Raw genomic sequence first — 17,718 nt, 5'->3', positions numbered from 1 at the left:
ACTTAGCCTGCTCAGTCAGTCATTCCTCATAGGTTTAAGTATTGTTGTAGTGGCAATTCCTTTTGTTTGACAGACCAAAAATCCCACAATTAAAAGTCCACAAGCCACTAATATTATCTCAAGCAGTATACTGCACTGAGATAATATTTCGTACGCAGGCAAAAGAAGTCCACCGTCCAAACTTGAAAGTTGCGTTTTTATGGTTTATTTATCCAGTTTGGCAAGCAATAATAGGATCCATTTTTTGTTACTTCCTGCTGCTTCTCCTGCTCTGGTAAAAAAAACATAGGCCCACCCCAGTGCATGCTGGTCCTATACCAGTCTCTCTATTTATAGAAACAAAATGGCCCTACAGCTCTTACTGACTAATTTAACAAAGTAACATCAAACAAACAAAACATTGAAACAAAATATTAACCTGTCTGTGAAGGTTCTCAGTCATCCAGGTCATCGTAGTCAAAGGAATTTGCAAAGAAAGTCCAGACGCTTTTCTTTGCAAAATATTAACCTACAAATAAACTTGAAAATAAACCCCAAAATATAAGTAAACTAACAACAAACTTTAACTAATTTCAAAATAATAAAAAATAAGAACAAATAGCTCCAACAATTGTTTTTCAGTGAAATGAATGTGTGTCGTGAAAGAAGCTGGTGACCTAACAGCTTACTGCACACCCGAGGAAGCACTTGGACAGATACTTTCAAAATAAAACATTTAAATATTTTAATAGATGAACCATTCCTGCACTGCAACGGAATTCAACAGTTGATTCAAAACTGGTGAAGCTAGCGCTGATACAAACCTATCACCTTCCTGCTGCTGCTGCTGCTTTATATTAAAAGCTTCACAGCGCCAAACAAGCTGGAGGCTTTTTTTGTGAAGTGCGGACAGAACTCGTTAGGAACTTTTGCAAACGTGGTGGAAATTAACAGAGGTATGTGGCAACCTACCGAAACACTTGTTTTATAACGTTTCTTCACCATTAGTGAGTTAAAAGGGCCAGGTGTTATGTTCGTAAGGCATGGCTGTGTTGCACAGCTCTTAGAAATAGATGTACAGCGTCTTTAGTGGTAACACCGTTCACCTTGGCGTAGCATTTAGCCCGGATCACTTAGCTCTACTTAGTTCATTAGCTTGTGTGCCCTGTGCGCAATCTCCATTAGGGGAGGAACAAGGTGTTTAATGTTTTGTCAACTGATAGCAGTAATAGTATTAGTAGAATATCAATTTAACAACAGTTCAAACTGCCAGCTTTGTACATTGGGTGATTGGTGCACGCGCATTTAAAGTTCTGTAAGTGAGCGAAGGGGGCGTTACTTGTTTTTTTCAAACATTTATCCGATCCGTGAAGCGCACCTTAATAAATTTAATAATCACTATTAATTTAGGTTCAGAGGGAAGCATTTGTTGAATAATTTAACGTATTGTCAAATTGCTTCATATTTGTGTATGTGGATGGGTGCATGCAATTGTGAGTCCTCAGAAGTTGCACACAAATGACTGTACACATTTGATCAATCCACAGGCGTACAAATCTCAGTTTACGCCTGTGGATCATGTTGTACGCCAGTGTATGTTCATAAACTTTTACTTGCTATCTGCTTTGAAAGACTTTCCTTTAACGTTTTCCCTTTTTTTTTTTTTTTTTTCTTGGTCAAGTTTTTGAGCGTTTACTGAAATGTTGGCAGCAAAAGCTTGGATCCAAGGATGCATCCTGCTGGTGTTACTCACGTTATGTGGACAAACTGCTCACTGGCATAATCAACACAAAGGTAAGTAGAATAAGAACTTGTACAGCCGGTGTTCTGACAAACCATCCTACTTTGGCAAAACGTCCTACCGTAAGTAGTTTATGCACATTTCTGCTGTCACAGAGTAATTCCAGCACCAATTTAAGTAGGTATGACGGTTTGCCACTTAACTTTGCCCATCAGAGTATGCTTGTAGCTCATATGTAGGGCTGCTCGATTATGGCAAAAATGATAATCACGATTATTTTCACTGAAATTGAGATCTCGATTATTTGACGATATTTATTTAACAATAACAATGTATTGAATAATGGCTTCAAAAAATAATATAAAATAGTGTGCAAATACTGATTACAGTGCAAATGTTTGCAATATAAAAAATAAATGAAAAATGTAAACATCTATGTTTAGTGAACTTCAAAATACTGCACAATATTTAATCCACGTCTGACTCCGCGAACCCATAATGTTTCCACCAATGTTCCCTCAAATATTTCATGTGTCTGAGCGAACACACAAACTCCCTGAGCGATCCCTTGGACCACTGTGAGCGACATCAGACGTGTGCACTGTGGTCACGCCAGCATCTAATCCATCCAAGTTACATGGTTTATTAAAATAATCAAATTACAGCATTTACATTTATGTTAGACTACTTTTAATTAACTGCTTTAGCCCACTTACAATGAAAATTTAAAAAATCCTGTTCATGACCTGTGTAGTATGTTAACACTATTGGAAGTAAAAATAACTTGAACTCCAATTTTGAAAACACAACTTTCTTTCTTTCTTTTTTTTTTTTTTCATAAAGCTCTGACTTGTATTATGAGTATGAGTCTGTGGTCTGGGAGAGAGTCCTGTAACTCTGTCTGCAAAATACAGTATATAATGACCAATGCTGGGCAATTAATTATATAGTTACTACTTCAAAAAAGTAACTGAGTTTGGCAAACAAAGTTTTTTGCAGCTATTTATTTTTTTTAATGCAGCCAAGGTGTTTTTTAAAATAAACATTTCAAACTATTTACAGAACAATCAGCTGTTCTGCATCAAATCTGATGCCACACAAATTATTTGTGCCACTCCAAAAAATAATTTCTGTCCACTATGAGATAAAGGAGAACAACAGCCTGATACCTGCAGGCCTGACAACAGGAGATGTATCACTGCTGTAACACCTGTAACATTCAGCAGCCGCCTCATTGTTCTGACACACACAACAAAACTATTGACTACACCACACACTAACTACACACTAACTACACACTAACTACACCAGATTTGCGCTAAACGTCTCAAATCTCTCACATCTCAGAACACCGCTGTCACTCCTAAAACTTCCCCCCGTTTCTTAACAACTAGATGCCACGTTGCCATATCATTTTTTGATTGGTTGACACGGTACTTTTTTCGACCAATAGGAAAGGGTGGGGGGTGTTATGGTTTCGTCTCTGCTCACAGGCGGAGAGTGCTTTCCTTATTAAACGCCGTTTTTACCGTTTCTTCCTGCAGTAAATATAAACAACGATAGTATTCGGGAAGAAAACCAAACATTGCATATTTTTATCATAACTCTGGTTTTACGTGGCCTATCAACACAATTTAAAAACTGGTATAAAGTCCACACTTTTCCCGTCAATTGCTCCGTCTGTCCTGCTCACATCTCCAATGGTTGTACACGTTGTCATTAATGTGGCTTCACTGCACATCAGCCACGCCGCTTTGCTAGCTAAAACACCGGTGTCGGCACATAAGGGCGCTGTCATAGCCTGTCAACCACGTTGATTAGCTGCGTATATCACTGAATGTGAATCGCATTATTGGCTGGACTATAGGATAAGGTGGCATCGTTCTAATCCCATACAGGAGCAGCCAGTCACTTACTGACTAACACTGCAAAACAGAATTGTTAAAGTTTTAATTTTAATTTCAATTCAGGTTAGATTTTTTTTGTGCGCAACGCAGATTTTCTGTCTTGAGAGACCGTGCCAGCAGTGCGCAATTGCACACGTGCGCAGCTTAGAGGGAACATTGGTTTCCACTAGAGATGGACCGATCCGATATTACGTATCGGTATCGGTCCGATACTGACCTAAATTACTGGATCGGATATCGGCGAAAAATAAAAAATGTAATCCGATCCATTAAATATAAAAAAAAAACACCTCACAAAACTTGCAACACCGCGTAACTCGGCTCATAACCGTAGCACGTTGCAGCAGTGTGCTCACATGATAGAGCGGCTGTGTGTATTTGTAGCCTCGCTACCAAACCAGCATTTCATCTCTGAGGAAGTTATCCCAGAGAGAAGTAAAGCAAGTGTGTAAGTTCATCTCTGAATGTTTGTAAAGCATACCCATGTTAAGCTTAACAACCGATATATGGAGCGACTGCCTCTCTCTCTCCCTCTCCTGCCGCTACTTCAATCGTGAAACTGCTTAACGATCAGCTGATCGGCTTTTCTGTCGGGAGTCCGTCTCTCTTCTTTGTTTTGGTCCACTTGGCGCCAGAAAGAGGAAACCAGCGGCTGAACAACAGCAGCACCTTTAACCTTGATAAGCTGTTGTTAGAATTTATTTAATATTACTTTCTACACCAGGATCCTTTTCTACGTAGCTGACGGCTGGTATCTGTGCAGGGGCGGATCTAGCAAAGTTTAGCAAGGGGCCGATAGGGCATGAACAGGGAAAAGGGGCACAAAGACATACTTTTCTTTCTTATTCTCATTTAAAATGTCTAGCTTTTAATAAATAATTATCTGAATCTTACACCCAAAGTTTTAATCTGATGTAAAATGTATAGAAGTCCATTACTGCATATAGTAACTGTTAAGTCTAATATACCCTACACTGAAAAAAGAAAATAGTTGAACCAACTTAATTGAATTATTTCAATTGGTAACACCTAATTTAATTAAGTTCTTTGAAATGAAGTTAATACATTAGATTAACACAACTGATTTAAGTTACATGTACTTAATAAATTAATTGTTGTCAAATAAACATTTTGCATTAATCCAACTTAAAATTAAGACATTTCAACTTAAAGTTTTCAGTTTTCCAACCCAATAATTTGCATAACCCAAAAGTAAAATATTGCTCTTTGCTAACCTAATAATGTGGTTTAGTGTAAATTATTTTTTGTAGTGACTCTAAAATGAAATTTTAGTTTGTTTAATAAAGCTTAAATCAAAATTTTAAGTTGGCTGAAAATATTTTTCAAATATTCAAAATCCAATGTTTTTTTTTTTTTTAAATACTTTATTGTATAAATGTAATAAAGTATTACCTTTATGGCAACCAACACAGCTTTTGGTCAAACACATTACACATTTGTCCTTTTAAAACACATATGCACAAAATGCAAGTAGCGCTTAGTAGGACCACAAAGTTGTCATCAAAGTGTAAAGTGCAACACAGTATTACACAAATATCAATCTCAACACATATAGTGTCAACTATGAAAAAGTGCCCCAAGAGTATACAGAAACTTCTCTTCAGCTATAGCCAATGAATAAATATCTGAACAGTGTAGCTGACCAATGGGGATGAAAAATATAAACACTCCTTTAGAGTTTTAGAATGTCACAACAGTTTGTTGTATAACTGAGCACATCAAACCTGAAATGCAACCTTTCCCTTGAAGCGAAGGCAAATATGTCTGAAAAAAAATTAAAAATAAATAAAAATACCATACAAAGTATGTATAAAAGCACATTAAATTGTGGTTTGAGGGTCTCTTGGAGCATAAAAAGGCCCAACATCCAAAAGAGACTACATATTTTACATGCTATATGTCCAAACACAGTTGTTCCTTCGCATTATGGCACAAGGCCATTTGTTGGTCATTGTTCTGTGCCATTACTGGGAGCTTTGAAGTTTGAAATACAGATTTTGGACTTTGGGGACATCTTGTGCTGATCAAGCTGCATGAAGATTTTTGGAGCACTTCAAAAGTGAAGCGAAAGGGTTTTGGATAAGCTAGGTTGAGTGCATAGATCAAACCTAGAAGCAGGGCACAAGCTGAGGCAACCGAAGTTAGTTCATGCAACACTTCCACACCCTCAATGACAATGCCAATGTCTTCAGGTGGCTCCTGCAGTCCCTCCCCTCCTTCCGAATCACATACACTGCCATGGTGACCTCCTCCAGGTCCCTCTGAACATCATCTGCTCCACAGTCCTACAGAGGGTACAAGACACAAACACAAATCATCATTAGCCTCACTTCTTACAGTGATTAAGTGTTTGGGTGATGTACCAATATGTGTTATGTGCTGGGCTATTTCTTGGCTGGGTGTCATCACACACCAGAAACAGCAGAGAGAGGTGTATCAATCTGACTCTAATCAAATTGTAAGCAAGAAAGATAAGATTTCCCAACATGTCAAACTATTCCTTTGAACTTAAATAATCAAGTAAGCCCTTCTTACTTAAAACAAAGTCAATCCAATATGTAATGTGTTGTTGCTGGGAATTACATAATGTCCAATATGGTCATGATAATAAATACATGTCAGCAATCCAACTATGGTTCACGTGTTATGTTTGTTCTAACAGTTAACTTTTTTTTTGTGTCCCTTTGACAAGATGTGCTGACAAACTGTTGAAACTTACAAGGTATTCCTTGATCAGGCCATCTGCATCTTCTCCCAGGAAGATGGTGAGGGCTTTCAGCACACATTCCCTCCGATGATTAATGTCCACAGTCTAGAACAACAAATGTTGATTAATTTTAAACTCTAAATTTCATAAGACAGACATCCTTACTCTTATTGCTTAACTTACATGTACTTTATTTAAAAACAGTAATTCACAAGCCCAGAGATTCATTACAGAAAGAAAAGGGGATGAGTTCAGTGGTGTATTTTTGAGTCGCTAAAACATTCATGCATATGAAAGCCATGATTAGCATTGGCCTGCCCATACTGTCTTTATGAAGGATTCAGATATATTTTGACAGCCCTCTTAGTTCTGAAGTATCTTGTTTGATGGTACAGATTTACCTGGTCCAATGTGTCCATGATGTTCGCAACCTTTTGGCGTGTTGCTCCTCCTTTGGCACGTATGACTTTGATCAGCTGACTTGAGTGCATGTCTAACTGGGCCATGAACTTCCACTCAAGAGGAACAGCCATGAGCCTCTGGAACTCCGTATTTATCTAAAAACAAAACACAAATGACAGTAGATATTGTATTATGGAACAAAATGCTGAAACTGATTGTATGCCAAAATGTCTATATCCCAAAAAGTATAACATATATGGAAATTCAAAATGTAAATTCTTTCATTAAGTTCAGTGTTATAAAATCTCAACCACATCAAGTTATGACCGATTCATTAAAGTTAACTGCAATAAATCCTGAAGCATACAGACTTGATCACTTCAGTTCCATTCTTACCTCTTTTGTGTGAAGAGTGCAGGCCATCTGTCCTTCAGTTCCTGAATGCTTGGTTCTTGGTTTACCACCTCATGTCGTCTGTAGGCAAACGTGTTAGCCATTTTGTCTGCGATGACCCTTTCATTGTCCCTTATCCCGATCTCTGTCAGAAGTTCTAGTCTCACTTTTTCCATGCTGTCCAGAGTCTCACCAGTAGGAAAGGATGGATAAAAGTTAGCTTCAGAACGTTTTGGCTTCTTCAATTTTTTAGCAGGAAAGCATCTGTAGTAGCTTTAGATTTCAGTGAGTTTACACACAGCTCTGGACACCCCTGTAATTTCAGCTGGGTCCTGTAGTTTGCCATTTTGTACTTCAGTCGTTGTTTCCAACCGTAGCAGCCATTGAATGATCCAGGTTCTTTCAAACATGGGTGCTTTTGATAAGGGCCTCTGCAGCTGCAAGAGAAATGTGCATCCTCTGGATAGGCCTTGTAACGGTAAATTTCTTCTGCAACTCTTTTCAGGATATCAGACAGCATTCGGGCGCTTAAAGTCAACATTTTTGGCTCACACAGTACTCAGTATTCCCCTCTCTAGCTGTAGCTCTGTGTCATATGAAAATTGGGGAATTGCAAAGTCTTCTGGCCACTGTTGTGTTCGAGATGACATAGATTCAGGGGATGAGAGGATAATTGTGTCATTTGATGCCACCGAAATACCGTCATCAGACTCAAATGAAAGAGACAGAGATGAAGTGGACTGATCGGCACTGATCAAAGGTGGATTTGTTTGCTGGTGGATCACTTTGATTGTCCCCAAATTCAAGTTCGGTGGTAGAATTCAGATTGAAGAAGTCGTTGCCAAAGTCTTGGTCCATGTATTGCAGTCTGAAGTTACCTTTTAACCCAAAGGTAGTCTTTATCGTGCTGAGAAGGTCTTCAAGTGACTCTGGGATGCCATTTGGAAGAGTCAGCTTTTCAATGTTGTTCTCTCCTAAAATCACCTTCAGTCTTGCAGGTGTTGAACCAGCCATGGTGGTCTGAGAACAAAGCACAAGCACAGTTAGTGAGGATCAACATGTAAACCACTGACATTTCCAATTAGGAGAATTTAATGTCAAACTAGAGGAAAAGAGAGAAGGCAAAGAGAGGAGGAAAGGGAGGAGAAAATGAAGAGGAGAGGTGGAGATCAGCTGAGGCAGCGAGGAGAGAAGGCAAACCGAAGAGGAGAGGGAGGAGAAGAGATGGCGAGAATATGGGAGACATTGAAGAGAAGAGAGAAGGAGGAGGTGAGGAGAATATAGGAGACAACAAGGAGAGGAAAGAAGAAAAGAGAAGAGAAGCAGAAGGGGAGAGCATAGGATTAGCATTCACTGACTGGAATCCAGCAACCTGCATTAAAAAAATGACATAACTGATGAATTGCCAATGACATCATCACACCACTTTGGCTTGCAGTATAAAATAAATATGTTCTGAGAACACATTAGTATTGTATGGGTCTGGGTTTTGTTTTCCCACTTAAGAAAATACTTTATCATATTTTGAGGCCTCACCCTTTAAACATGGACATATCTTTTCAAGGTGACAAGACGCATCCCTCTAATTTTGTAGTCTGCCAGTGGGTAGGTATCATGCAGTTCTTGTGGCTCAACAAGTTCCACTTCTTTGCTTGGTGATGTTTTGAGATCATAAGCTCTGTAGTGTTCCATATACCATCCGCTAAGCTTTTCAGAATGAAGATTAGTTTGTCCTGCAGTATCACCATTTGGATGATTTCACCAAACTCTGGCAGTCCTCCCAGTGAGCCGTGGATCAAGATCATCCCACACTTGTAGATTAGTCCATTATATGCTACACTTTTAGCCAAGCACACATTGTCCATATCTGGAGACTTCTGTCTCAGTGCATTTGAGATGTCCTTGTTAAGAACATCAATGTGAACAGTGGAAACATCTGTTACTTCCAGTGGGGTTTGGCAAAGCTAATTGCATGCAAATGATATGCAATCTGATACTGATGTCTCTGTGAAAGGGAAAGAAGTACATTTTGAAGCATCTGATGTTCCTTGCAACTCTTTTAAAAAACTATGCTTTGCTTGAATCGCATAGTCCATAGTGCAACCAGTGGCCCAAACTTACGGATCAAGTATGGATAATGTTCCAAGTAGTGGTGCTTTGGTTTAAGATTAACATCTGGGAAAACCTCTTGAAACTTGATTCTGTGCTCGGAGATCTTAAAACCAAGATATGCAATGGAGTCCTCAGTATGAACAGGACTGACAACAAGATCAACAATGTCCTTCAAGTCTGTTAAGATGTGCCAAGCAGGCTCCTCACACGGTACACTCTGCCCAACGAACAAAGGCAAAAATCTGGTAAGACTCCAGTTCTCGTGTGCATTCCCTCCTACACTTTTTTTGGATGCAAAACTGAGAGCCACAGGATGAGGTCGATTTGTTTTGTCAGCCCACTTAAAGTTGAAAGATGATATTGCTTCATTCAATGTACATAATGTGAAATACTTTTTTTGATTAACAAATTGAGGCAAAGCGCAAGTTCAAAAGGAACAATTCCCTCAAAAGATCATGTACAACATCAGGTGGAAACCCAGTGGTAACATCAAAATGTGAGAGGTGCTTTGACAAAATACACTTTGATTTCACACCATAATAACTGGGCAATTTGTTTTCCTCAATAATTCGTAAATGATCTGCATGAATGTCTTTTGTTCTTAAAGTAAAGACTTCACTTCTGACTTCAATAGTCTGGAACTCTGATGTTTCTGCAGTGCAAAATCTACATACGTATGTCCCTGAGAAATTTTCAAAGAATCCAGCAATACTGTGTGCACCAAGGTTGTCGGCAACAACACACTGAACAGTGCCTTTTACTGTTCTGCCCAACTTTGACAGAAATATCCCACTCTGTTCCAAAATTACAAGATCATTAATTACAGGTTTTAACACTTTCTCATACCCATAGCACTTCAGATCATTACTTTTGATTAAAGCAGCCAAATAGATTGAGGTTAAAGCAGAATTACAGCCTGGTGGCAAATTACCCAAAACCCAGTACAATCCACAAATTTTATGCTTCCTCCGTGATGTACCAAGGGATTACATATTTCGAATTCATCAATGTATAATATCAATGAAATGCTTTCCTGCTTGGACAACAGTCCATTTTCATGGAAGAAGTCACCATCGAAGATAGTTTTGTAGTGCACAGAAGTTTTTTTGAGGCTGATTATCTACAGTATTCAAATTAACAGCCTGATCCAAGATTGTCTGGCAGTCAAGAATATGCTGCAAAGACTTTAAAATTGAAATATATTGGAATGACTTGTTATTTTTTTCGGTCAAGTATATATTCCACTGGTTCCACTACTTTAAAGTGGCTCTTATAGTATGCTTTTCGTCTCCAAGGACTGGAAAGTGGACCGTTATCTCAATTGCTTTTTTACAGGGTTTGTCTCACAGAGTACACTGGCTAGCTTTTCAACAACTGACTGGTCAAATTGGCATCCATTGTCTTGTAATATTTGGCTAATAGTCTTTTGGGTAATCGCCACAGAAACAGAACCAATCAAATAGTTTAACTCCTGCAAAAGCTCATCTACAGCTGCATTAGACACAAGAAAGATGTGTTCCAACTTAAGGAGCACTGAAGCAATTTTAAGCTCAATATCCTTCTCTAAGTTTTCAGAATACCCATTGTCAAAAGCAGAATTTAAATTTACATCACTCTCTATAATTTCCACATCTGAAATATCACTGGCAACACTGGCAGAAGATTCATCAACAGAACTTATTCCAGGCTTAAATGTGTTCACTGTACCAGAGTGTTTTCTGTATTTATGACTTTTGAAGTTCTCATAGACATTGGTTTTATATTCACAGTTTTGGGAACGCACATGTTACAGTCTCCTTATTTTTAAGATGCTGATAGATATGTTGAAAATATTCTCTTTCTGTGGAGAGTTGATTATGGCCACAAATATGGCAAATGAATGTGGACGCAGCTTTGGAGACTGCTTGTTGGGCAGGGTGATTTCTTGATAGATGGCTCAGTAGGGCGTTCCAAGTCTTGAACCTACATGCACAATTTAAATAAGTGCATGGATATGAGTGGCCTCGTCCGTAATGCCTATGAATCAGTTTGTAGTGTTTGAGCAATTCAGATCTTTTTGTTAATGTTGTCCCACAGTCCTTGCATCTCCACATGAAGCATAGCACTGGAGAAACAAAGAGACACGCTTTACTGGGTGTATATAAATAATTTGAGAAAAACACAGAGGAGAGTTGGGCAATATTACAATATATCAATATGGTGATATGAGACTAGATCTCATCTCAGCTTTTGCCACATTGCCCAACACAAAAGCGAATCATTTAAACACAAAATGTATTCATCAAATGTAGCCAGCCCTCTCTAATTAGATTTTAAAGGGATAAGTTCAAAACAAAAGTTTAAAAACAAAACCCAAATGCCCATAGGTACATTTTTTTTTTTTGCAATTGTTTTATATATAAAGCCGATTCCTGTTCAGTGTAAAACTGAATTAAGTTTAAATGAGACATTACTATTTTGAACTTGCATACCTTTGTTGTTGATGAAGTGAAAGTACATAAGTTCACAGGTAAAACGAGCTGCCTGGCACGCCTCCACACAGGAATGCCCCTCTTGAAGTAGTCACAGAGCTGAGAAGAAGTTAGGTCAGAAGGTGGCGATGGGGCATCACATTGGACACCAAGCCAAAGGTTGTGGCACTGTCCAGGGTTCCAACCAGAGGTGATGTAATCTTTCTGCCATCAGCAGACACCCCTCTGGAGAGGTTGACAGGAAGGAAAGGAAGCGCTACCCAAAGTCCTAAAGATTAAAGATATGTTCGAGTTAGTCTGTCGATCTTTCATCATGTTTACAGTGTTCATCTGCATCTATGTACTTATATATGTATTCAGACACAGACCAGAAGTGTGCTAGGTCTACAAGAAATCTGATGGCTGTATTTTCTGTGTTCAATAGCGTAATACTTTCTTCTATGATTTCTAATTTTGATTTTCTGCCGCACACCATCTCCCTCTCACACGGCTGATCCGTGCGTGTCTGACGCTGCACGCACCCTTTCTCCTCGCCTTCTTAACGTCATGTACATTGAAAGCAATGCAAGCGGCAGTAAATGCATGCTTCCTGGAGCCACCACAGCTAAACTTTACCTCCTACATCACCCGTGGCGTGACCGCATGAACTATTCGCGCCGACAGGCATACTGCGAACAACCACTGCGTGTATAAATGCGCGCCCAAAGTAACGTAGTCTGAAGAGAACCATGCCCAGCTTGCCGCCATAATGTGCTAATGCTAATGAATAACTAACAGTAAGCCAACACCGACACACTGCATGAATACACAACTTTAAGCTAGCGTTACGATATTAAAACAAGAGAGTACCGCCGCAAACTACTAACTTAACCTACATGTCCAAGCACAAACTACCAACAGGTCTGACATTTCGCTAATGTTAGCAGGGCTGAATGATAGCGGTTTGGTCAGGTCAGTTTACTAAACACTTAACAAACAATACAGTTGGAATATTTTTATATCTAATATATTAAAATATGTGTTCTACATTTGACTTACCTTCAAGGACTATGGAAAAAGTAATATCTTTGTTACCTTATTGACCAAATTGTTCACGAGGTCCTGCCTGCAGCCAAGTGCCTCTCAAAATGGTGGTCTCAACCGCAGGTAGAAAATTCTGGAGAAGGCGGAGAGCGTCATGACATCAGACGCACAAGCGTCACGAGAAACCTAATTGATGCAGGTTGACTCTAATGAGAATAGCAGGTTATGTGTACTGAGGGGAACAACACGTAATAACAAGTTGATATACTCCACAAATGTAGACTGGCTCCACTAAAGCAGAAATCTTAATGAAACTAACTCCGAACTTTACGTAACTTCAACTACTGCTGAAATACACTTTTTAGAGTGTAGTAAGCTATAGTACTTTTTCCTTTGGGAAGGTACCGTCTGTGAATTCTGCAATTCTGTTGAAGAAAGATGTTGAATCTATTTCATTATTCTTGAAAAATAATTTGTTTCTGTGCATTTTTTTCACCCTGCATCAAATTAAAGTTGATTACATCGATTAAGCATCATGAGGTGGAGGGTGGGGGTGGTTCCTATTTTTTTTTTTTTTGCTGGGCGTTTGCAACCCTATTAGTTAGGTTGCTTAATATTTCTGCTAAGTACTCTTTAAAATACCAGAATAGGGAGGATGGAGTAGGTTTAAGTTAGGTTTTAAGTTAGGTAAGGTTTATTAGATTGATCAGTGTTGCTGAACTATGAATTTTGGGTGCAGTATATTTTTACACACAGGTATAACAGAATAGCTTTAGTGTTGTTGTTTATTTAAACTTGAGTATGAACTTATACAAAATGCAGCGAGATATTAAAAAAAACAGTTTTATTGATTAAAAAACACACAATATCGGATTCATATCGGTATCGGCAGATATCCAAATTTATGATATCGGTATCGGTATCGGACATAAAAAAGTGGTATCGTGCCATCTCTAGTTTCCACACCACTGAAGTCGTTTTACCTCTCTTTTCAACCAACGGCATTCTTTCTTCAGCAGCCATTATCCTCTCCTCTCCAAATAACTTCTGCTTAGCTTTCCGAGCTTCCCTCGGGTCCTCTTAATTGTTGTGACGCATGTTCGAAACGCAGAGAGGTGCGCTCGATTTGCCACACGGAGCAGCGCGAGATTAAAGCACGAGGGAGGTGCTAATAATCGGCTCAGTCATTTTTAATGATCGTTGAAAACCCAGATTGTAATCGAGATTAAAATTCGATTAATTGAGTAGCCCTACTCATATGCATACAGCCAGGATGGTTTGCCACTTCATTTTACCCGTTAAAGTATGCTTGTAGGTAACATTCACAAAGGTAGCATGGTTTGGCACTTAATTTTACCCGTTAGTGTATGTGTGTAGCTGTTATTAACAAAGGTAGGATAATTTGCCACTGAATTTTAGCTGTTAAAGTATGCTTCTAGCTCATATTCACAAAGGTAGGATGGTTCACCACTTAAATGTAGCTATTAAAGTATGCTTCTAGCTCAGATTAACAAAAGTAGGACGATTTGCCACTAACTTTTAGCAGTTTAAGTATGCTTGTAGGTGACATTCACAAAGGTAGGACGGTTTGCCACTGAATTTCGTGTTGTGCGCATGCGCAGAAACAACGGGTGGGATGGTTTGCCAGGTAGGATGGATTCCCAGAACACCGGTTTGTCATGAATACATAAACATAACAAGTGTTCTCATATGTTGCAGTATAAATGACTTCATTTGCAGAAAATTTGTTTATAACATGTTATAAACATATATTTTATTTAACATGTTATTAGCAAATAGCCTAGTTTCGTACTGGAGTCAGTTTAATATTTCTGAATTTGAAAACATATATTTATGTATATAAAACAAATAAAGTTGAATGTTGTTTCTTAAGGTGAACAGTCAAACTCACTTTAATGGCAAGTGCTTCAGCCACTTATTTGTGCAGTTATTAACTTCTACAGTTTGACAGAATCACTGTCAAGTCATGTCATACATGCACACTCCTTCACATGATTCAAATGTTACCATTAATTTTCCACAGACTCTGCATATCATAAAGAACTAAGACTCATCCTGGTTGGTAAAACAGGATCAGGAAATAGTGCGTCTGGAAACACCATTCTGGGGGATTCAAACGCTTTCAAAGAGGACATGTCACCTGAGTCTGTTACTGACGGCTGTCTCAGAAAAGAGGTAGAAAAAAGTGGAAGAAAAATTGTTGTGATTGACACTCCAGGGCTGTTTGACACAACCCAAACACAAGATGAAGTGAAAGCAAAAATTGAGGAGTGCATTGAACAGTCAGTCCCTGGACCCCATGCTTTCCTTTTAGTCATCAGCCTGAAGTCAAGGTTCACACAAGAGGAACAGGATGCTGTGAGGTGGATTGAAGATAACTTTGGTTCAGAGGCTTCCATATACAGCATAGTTCTGTTTACACATGGTGACCTGCTGCAGGATAAATCAGTGGAAGACTATGTAAAAGAAAGTAAACATCTACAAAGACTGATAAACAAGTGTGGAGGAAGGTACCATTCACTCATCAATAAGCAGAAAGAAAGCAGAAAACAAGTCAAAAATCTTCTAGATAAAATAGAGGAAGTGGTGGAATTTAATGGAGGAAGTCACTACACCAATGAGATGTATGAGACAGCCCAGAAGAGACTTGAAGAAGAAAGGGAAAAGAGGAGGAAGGAGGAAGTGCAAAGAAAAAGGGAAGAAGAGGAGAGGATTAAATTAAACGAGAGGCGTAAAATGATATTGTATACCTCTGCAGCACTTTTGGGTGCAGGGCTGTTTTATACCTCACCTCTTCTCATGGCAGTAGCTTCAGGACATGGCTTTAATTGCATAATAAGTATGCTTACTTGGGCCTTACACCTTTACAAAACAAAAAGGCCAATATATAATGGGTAACACACTGGGCATCAAATCCTTGTCATCTGGGATTAGGTGGTTTTAAATTATGTTTCAATTCACTTTATATTTACTTTATGTTACATTTATTTCTAATCTTATATGTGACAATTTAAGAATATGTGAAACAACTGTGAAACAGATTTGTAGATATATTAATATTCTAAATTCATTGCACCGTAACAATGTACCACAGTAGAACCATCCTCATTTAGTTCAGTTCAGATTTATAGTGCCAATTCAAAACCACATTTTCCTCCAGGTGGTGTATATTTTAAGGCAGTGTTTCCCAACCATTTGGAGCCACTGCACATATTTCACATTAGAAAAATCACACGGCACACCACCAAACAAATATGTAATTTTTCTCTGCACACCAGACATAGTGAAATTGGCTCGATTTGTCCCCAATATACCTTTTTTTTTTTTTTTTTTTTTTTGCTTTCTTCTGACCACTCATGCTAGGACCTTCATCTGATTTGGAATTTTTTCCAGGACCCAGGTCAGATTGACTACTTTTTTTTTTTTCCTTCAAATTTTCATCTATTGCTACTGCGTGCTGCGTTGTCTCACTTGCAGCATGTAATTTCTTCGTCTTCTTCAGTTTTACTGGAAGTTGCAACCCATTTAATTGGAGCAAGAAGTTTTACTGCCCTTTAGTGGAAGAGAATGTAATTGTTCTGCCTGTTACTCACTGTTAGAGCAGCGGTCCCCGACCCCAGACCCCACAATAATGGAGAAAAAACAGAGACAACACCAACAATCTGATGACCCCCATAAGCAAGCTTTTTGGCTACAGTGCGAAAGGAAAACTCAATTTTAACAGCAAGAAACCTCCAGCAGACTGTTGGACCGTTTCCTAACACAAGAATTTATGGCCCTGTTTTTTCTCTAGGAGAGTCAACCTTAAAGTTTTGTACCTTCTGTCCCCCTCTCCCAAATTCCTCAGAGAAGAGGTCTTAAGTTTCTTTTCTCTTGTTATTTCAGTTATATTTGCATGTTTGAAATAAAATTCTATCTATCTTGTGTGTGCTTAATCTGAGTGTTTAATTGTGCTTGAGAATGAATGAATGAATGTGTTTTTGTAATCCTTGAAAGGACCTCGTGGTGGTTGCACATTTAATAACATTCTGATGGTGTTAATGTTAATTAAGATAATATTAAACCAGAGTCTAACCCAGCAGCCTGAGGTTGATGTTTCAGAGTTTTAGTGCCCCATGTACATTTTTACTGGCCTGTAAAAGAAAATGAAAAAATAAGCTTTTATTTGTATATTTTGAAATAGGAATACATATTAAATAATATTATTTTATATTATCTTACATTAAATCTGAAAAATAATGCTACAAAATGTCTTTAGCTTTACTGTAGATTTTTGCTGTGTGAAACAAACAGTGGTGGTTGGGAGTTGGAGTTGCAGTAAAGAGGATAACAGTGGAGGTTTATATCCTTGAACTTAATTATAGCACTTTCAGAAAGACCTCTAATGTCTCCACCACTCATTTGTACTAGTTAGGGCAGACTGAGCTACTTTTTATTAAGATGATTCATAAACTTACACTCCTTGTAAGTGATGATATCTATTTAATTTAGATTATATTGGATTGGCAAGCAGAAAACGATGTAAGTGTATCAGTTCAACAGCAGAGTTGCAGATTTTCTGAATTATTCTGTAGCACAGCATTCACTGGCGAAGATGAAGTGACAGTAAACACTGAGGAGTGTATTGAGCAATCAGTTCTTGGACACCATACTTTCCTTATAGTGATCAGTCTGAACTGAGGTTCAGACAAGAGGAGCAGGACACTGTGAAGCGGATTCAGGATACTGTTGTTGCAGATGCTTCCACATAAACCATAGTCCTGCTTACAGATGCTGTTTTGCTTGAGGGTAAATCCTTTGATGGTTATGTGAAAGAGAACAAAAATTTAAAGAAACTAATATGTGACTCCAAGAAGATATTCTCTCTTTAATGACCCGAGTTAGAATCGAATCCAAGTCAGGGAAATTCTAGGTTAAACAGAGAACATAGTAATATTCAAT

General features: G+C 38.4%; 1 protein-coding gene across 2 annotated transcripts; it reads left to right on the top strand.

Moving 5' to 3' along the window:
* The first annotated feature begins 131 nt into the window (after positions 1-131).
* LOC116323904 (GTPase IMAP family member 9-like) lies at positions 132-16,701 on the top strand. Of its 2 annotated transcripts, none has more exons than XM_031744378.2 (3): positions 132-935; positions 1,661-1,773; positions 14,801-16,701. In XM_031744378.2, exons 2-3 carry the CDS (start codon positions 1,680-1,682, stop codon positions 15,673-15,675), a joined length of 969 nt encoding a protein of 322 aa, XP_031600238.2. In that variant the 5' UTR covers positions 132-935; positions 1,661-1,679; the 3' UTR covers positions 15,676-16,701. The 2 variants fall into 2 exon arrangements, with proteins under 2 accessions (XP_031600238.2, XP_039469670.1); XM_039613736.1 differs by having other exon boundaries at positions 132-986.
* Positions 16,702-17,718: the final 1,017 nt, after the last annotated feature.

This window comes from Oreochromis aureus, linkage group 6 (assembly GCF_013358895.1).
Source record: "Oreochromis aureus strain Israel breed Guangdong linkage group 6, ZZ_aureus, whole genome shotgun sequence".
NCBI classification, from domain to species: Eukaryota; Metazoa; Chordata; class Actinopteri; order Cichliformes; family Cichlidae; genus Oreochromis; species Oreochromis aureus.
The sequence above is the reverse complement of the archived record's forward strand: the minus strand, read 5'-3'. Positions and strand labels throughout refer to the sequence as shown.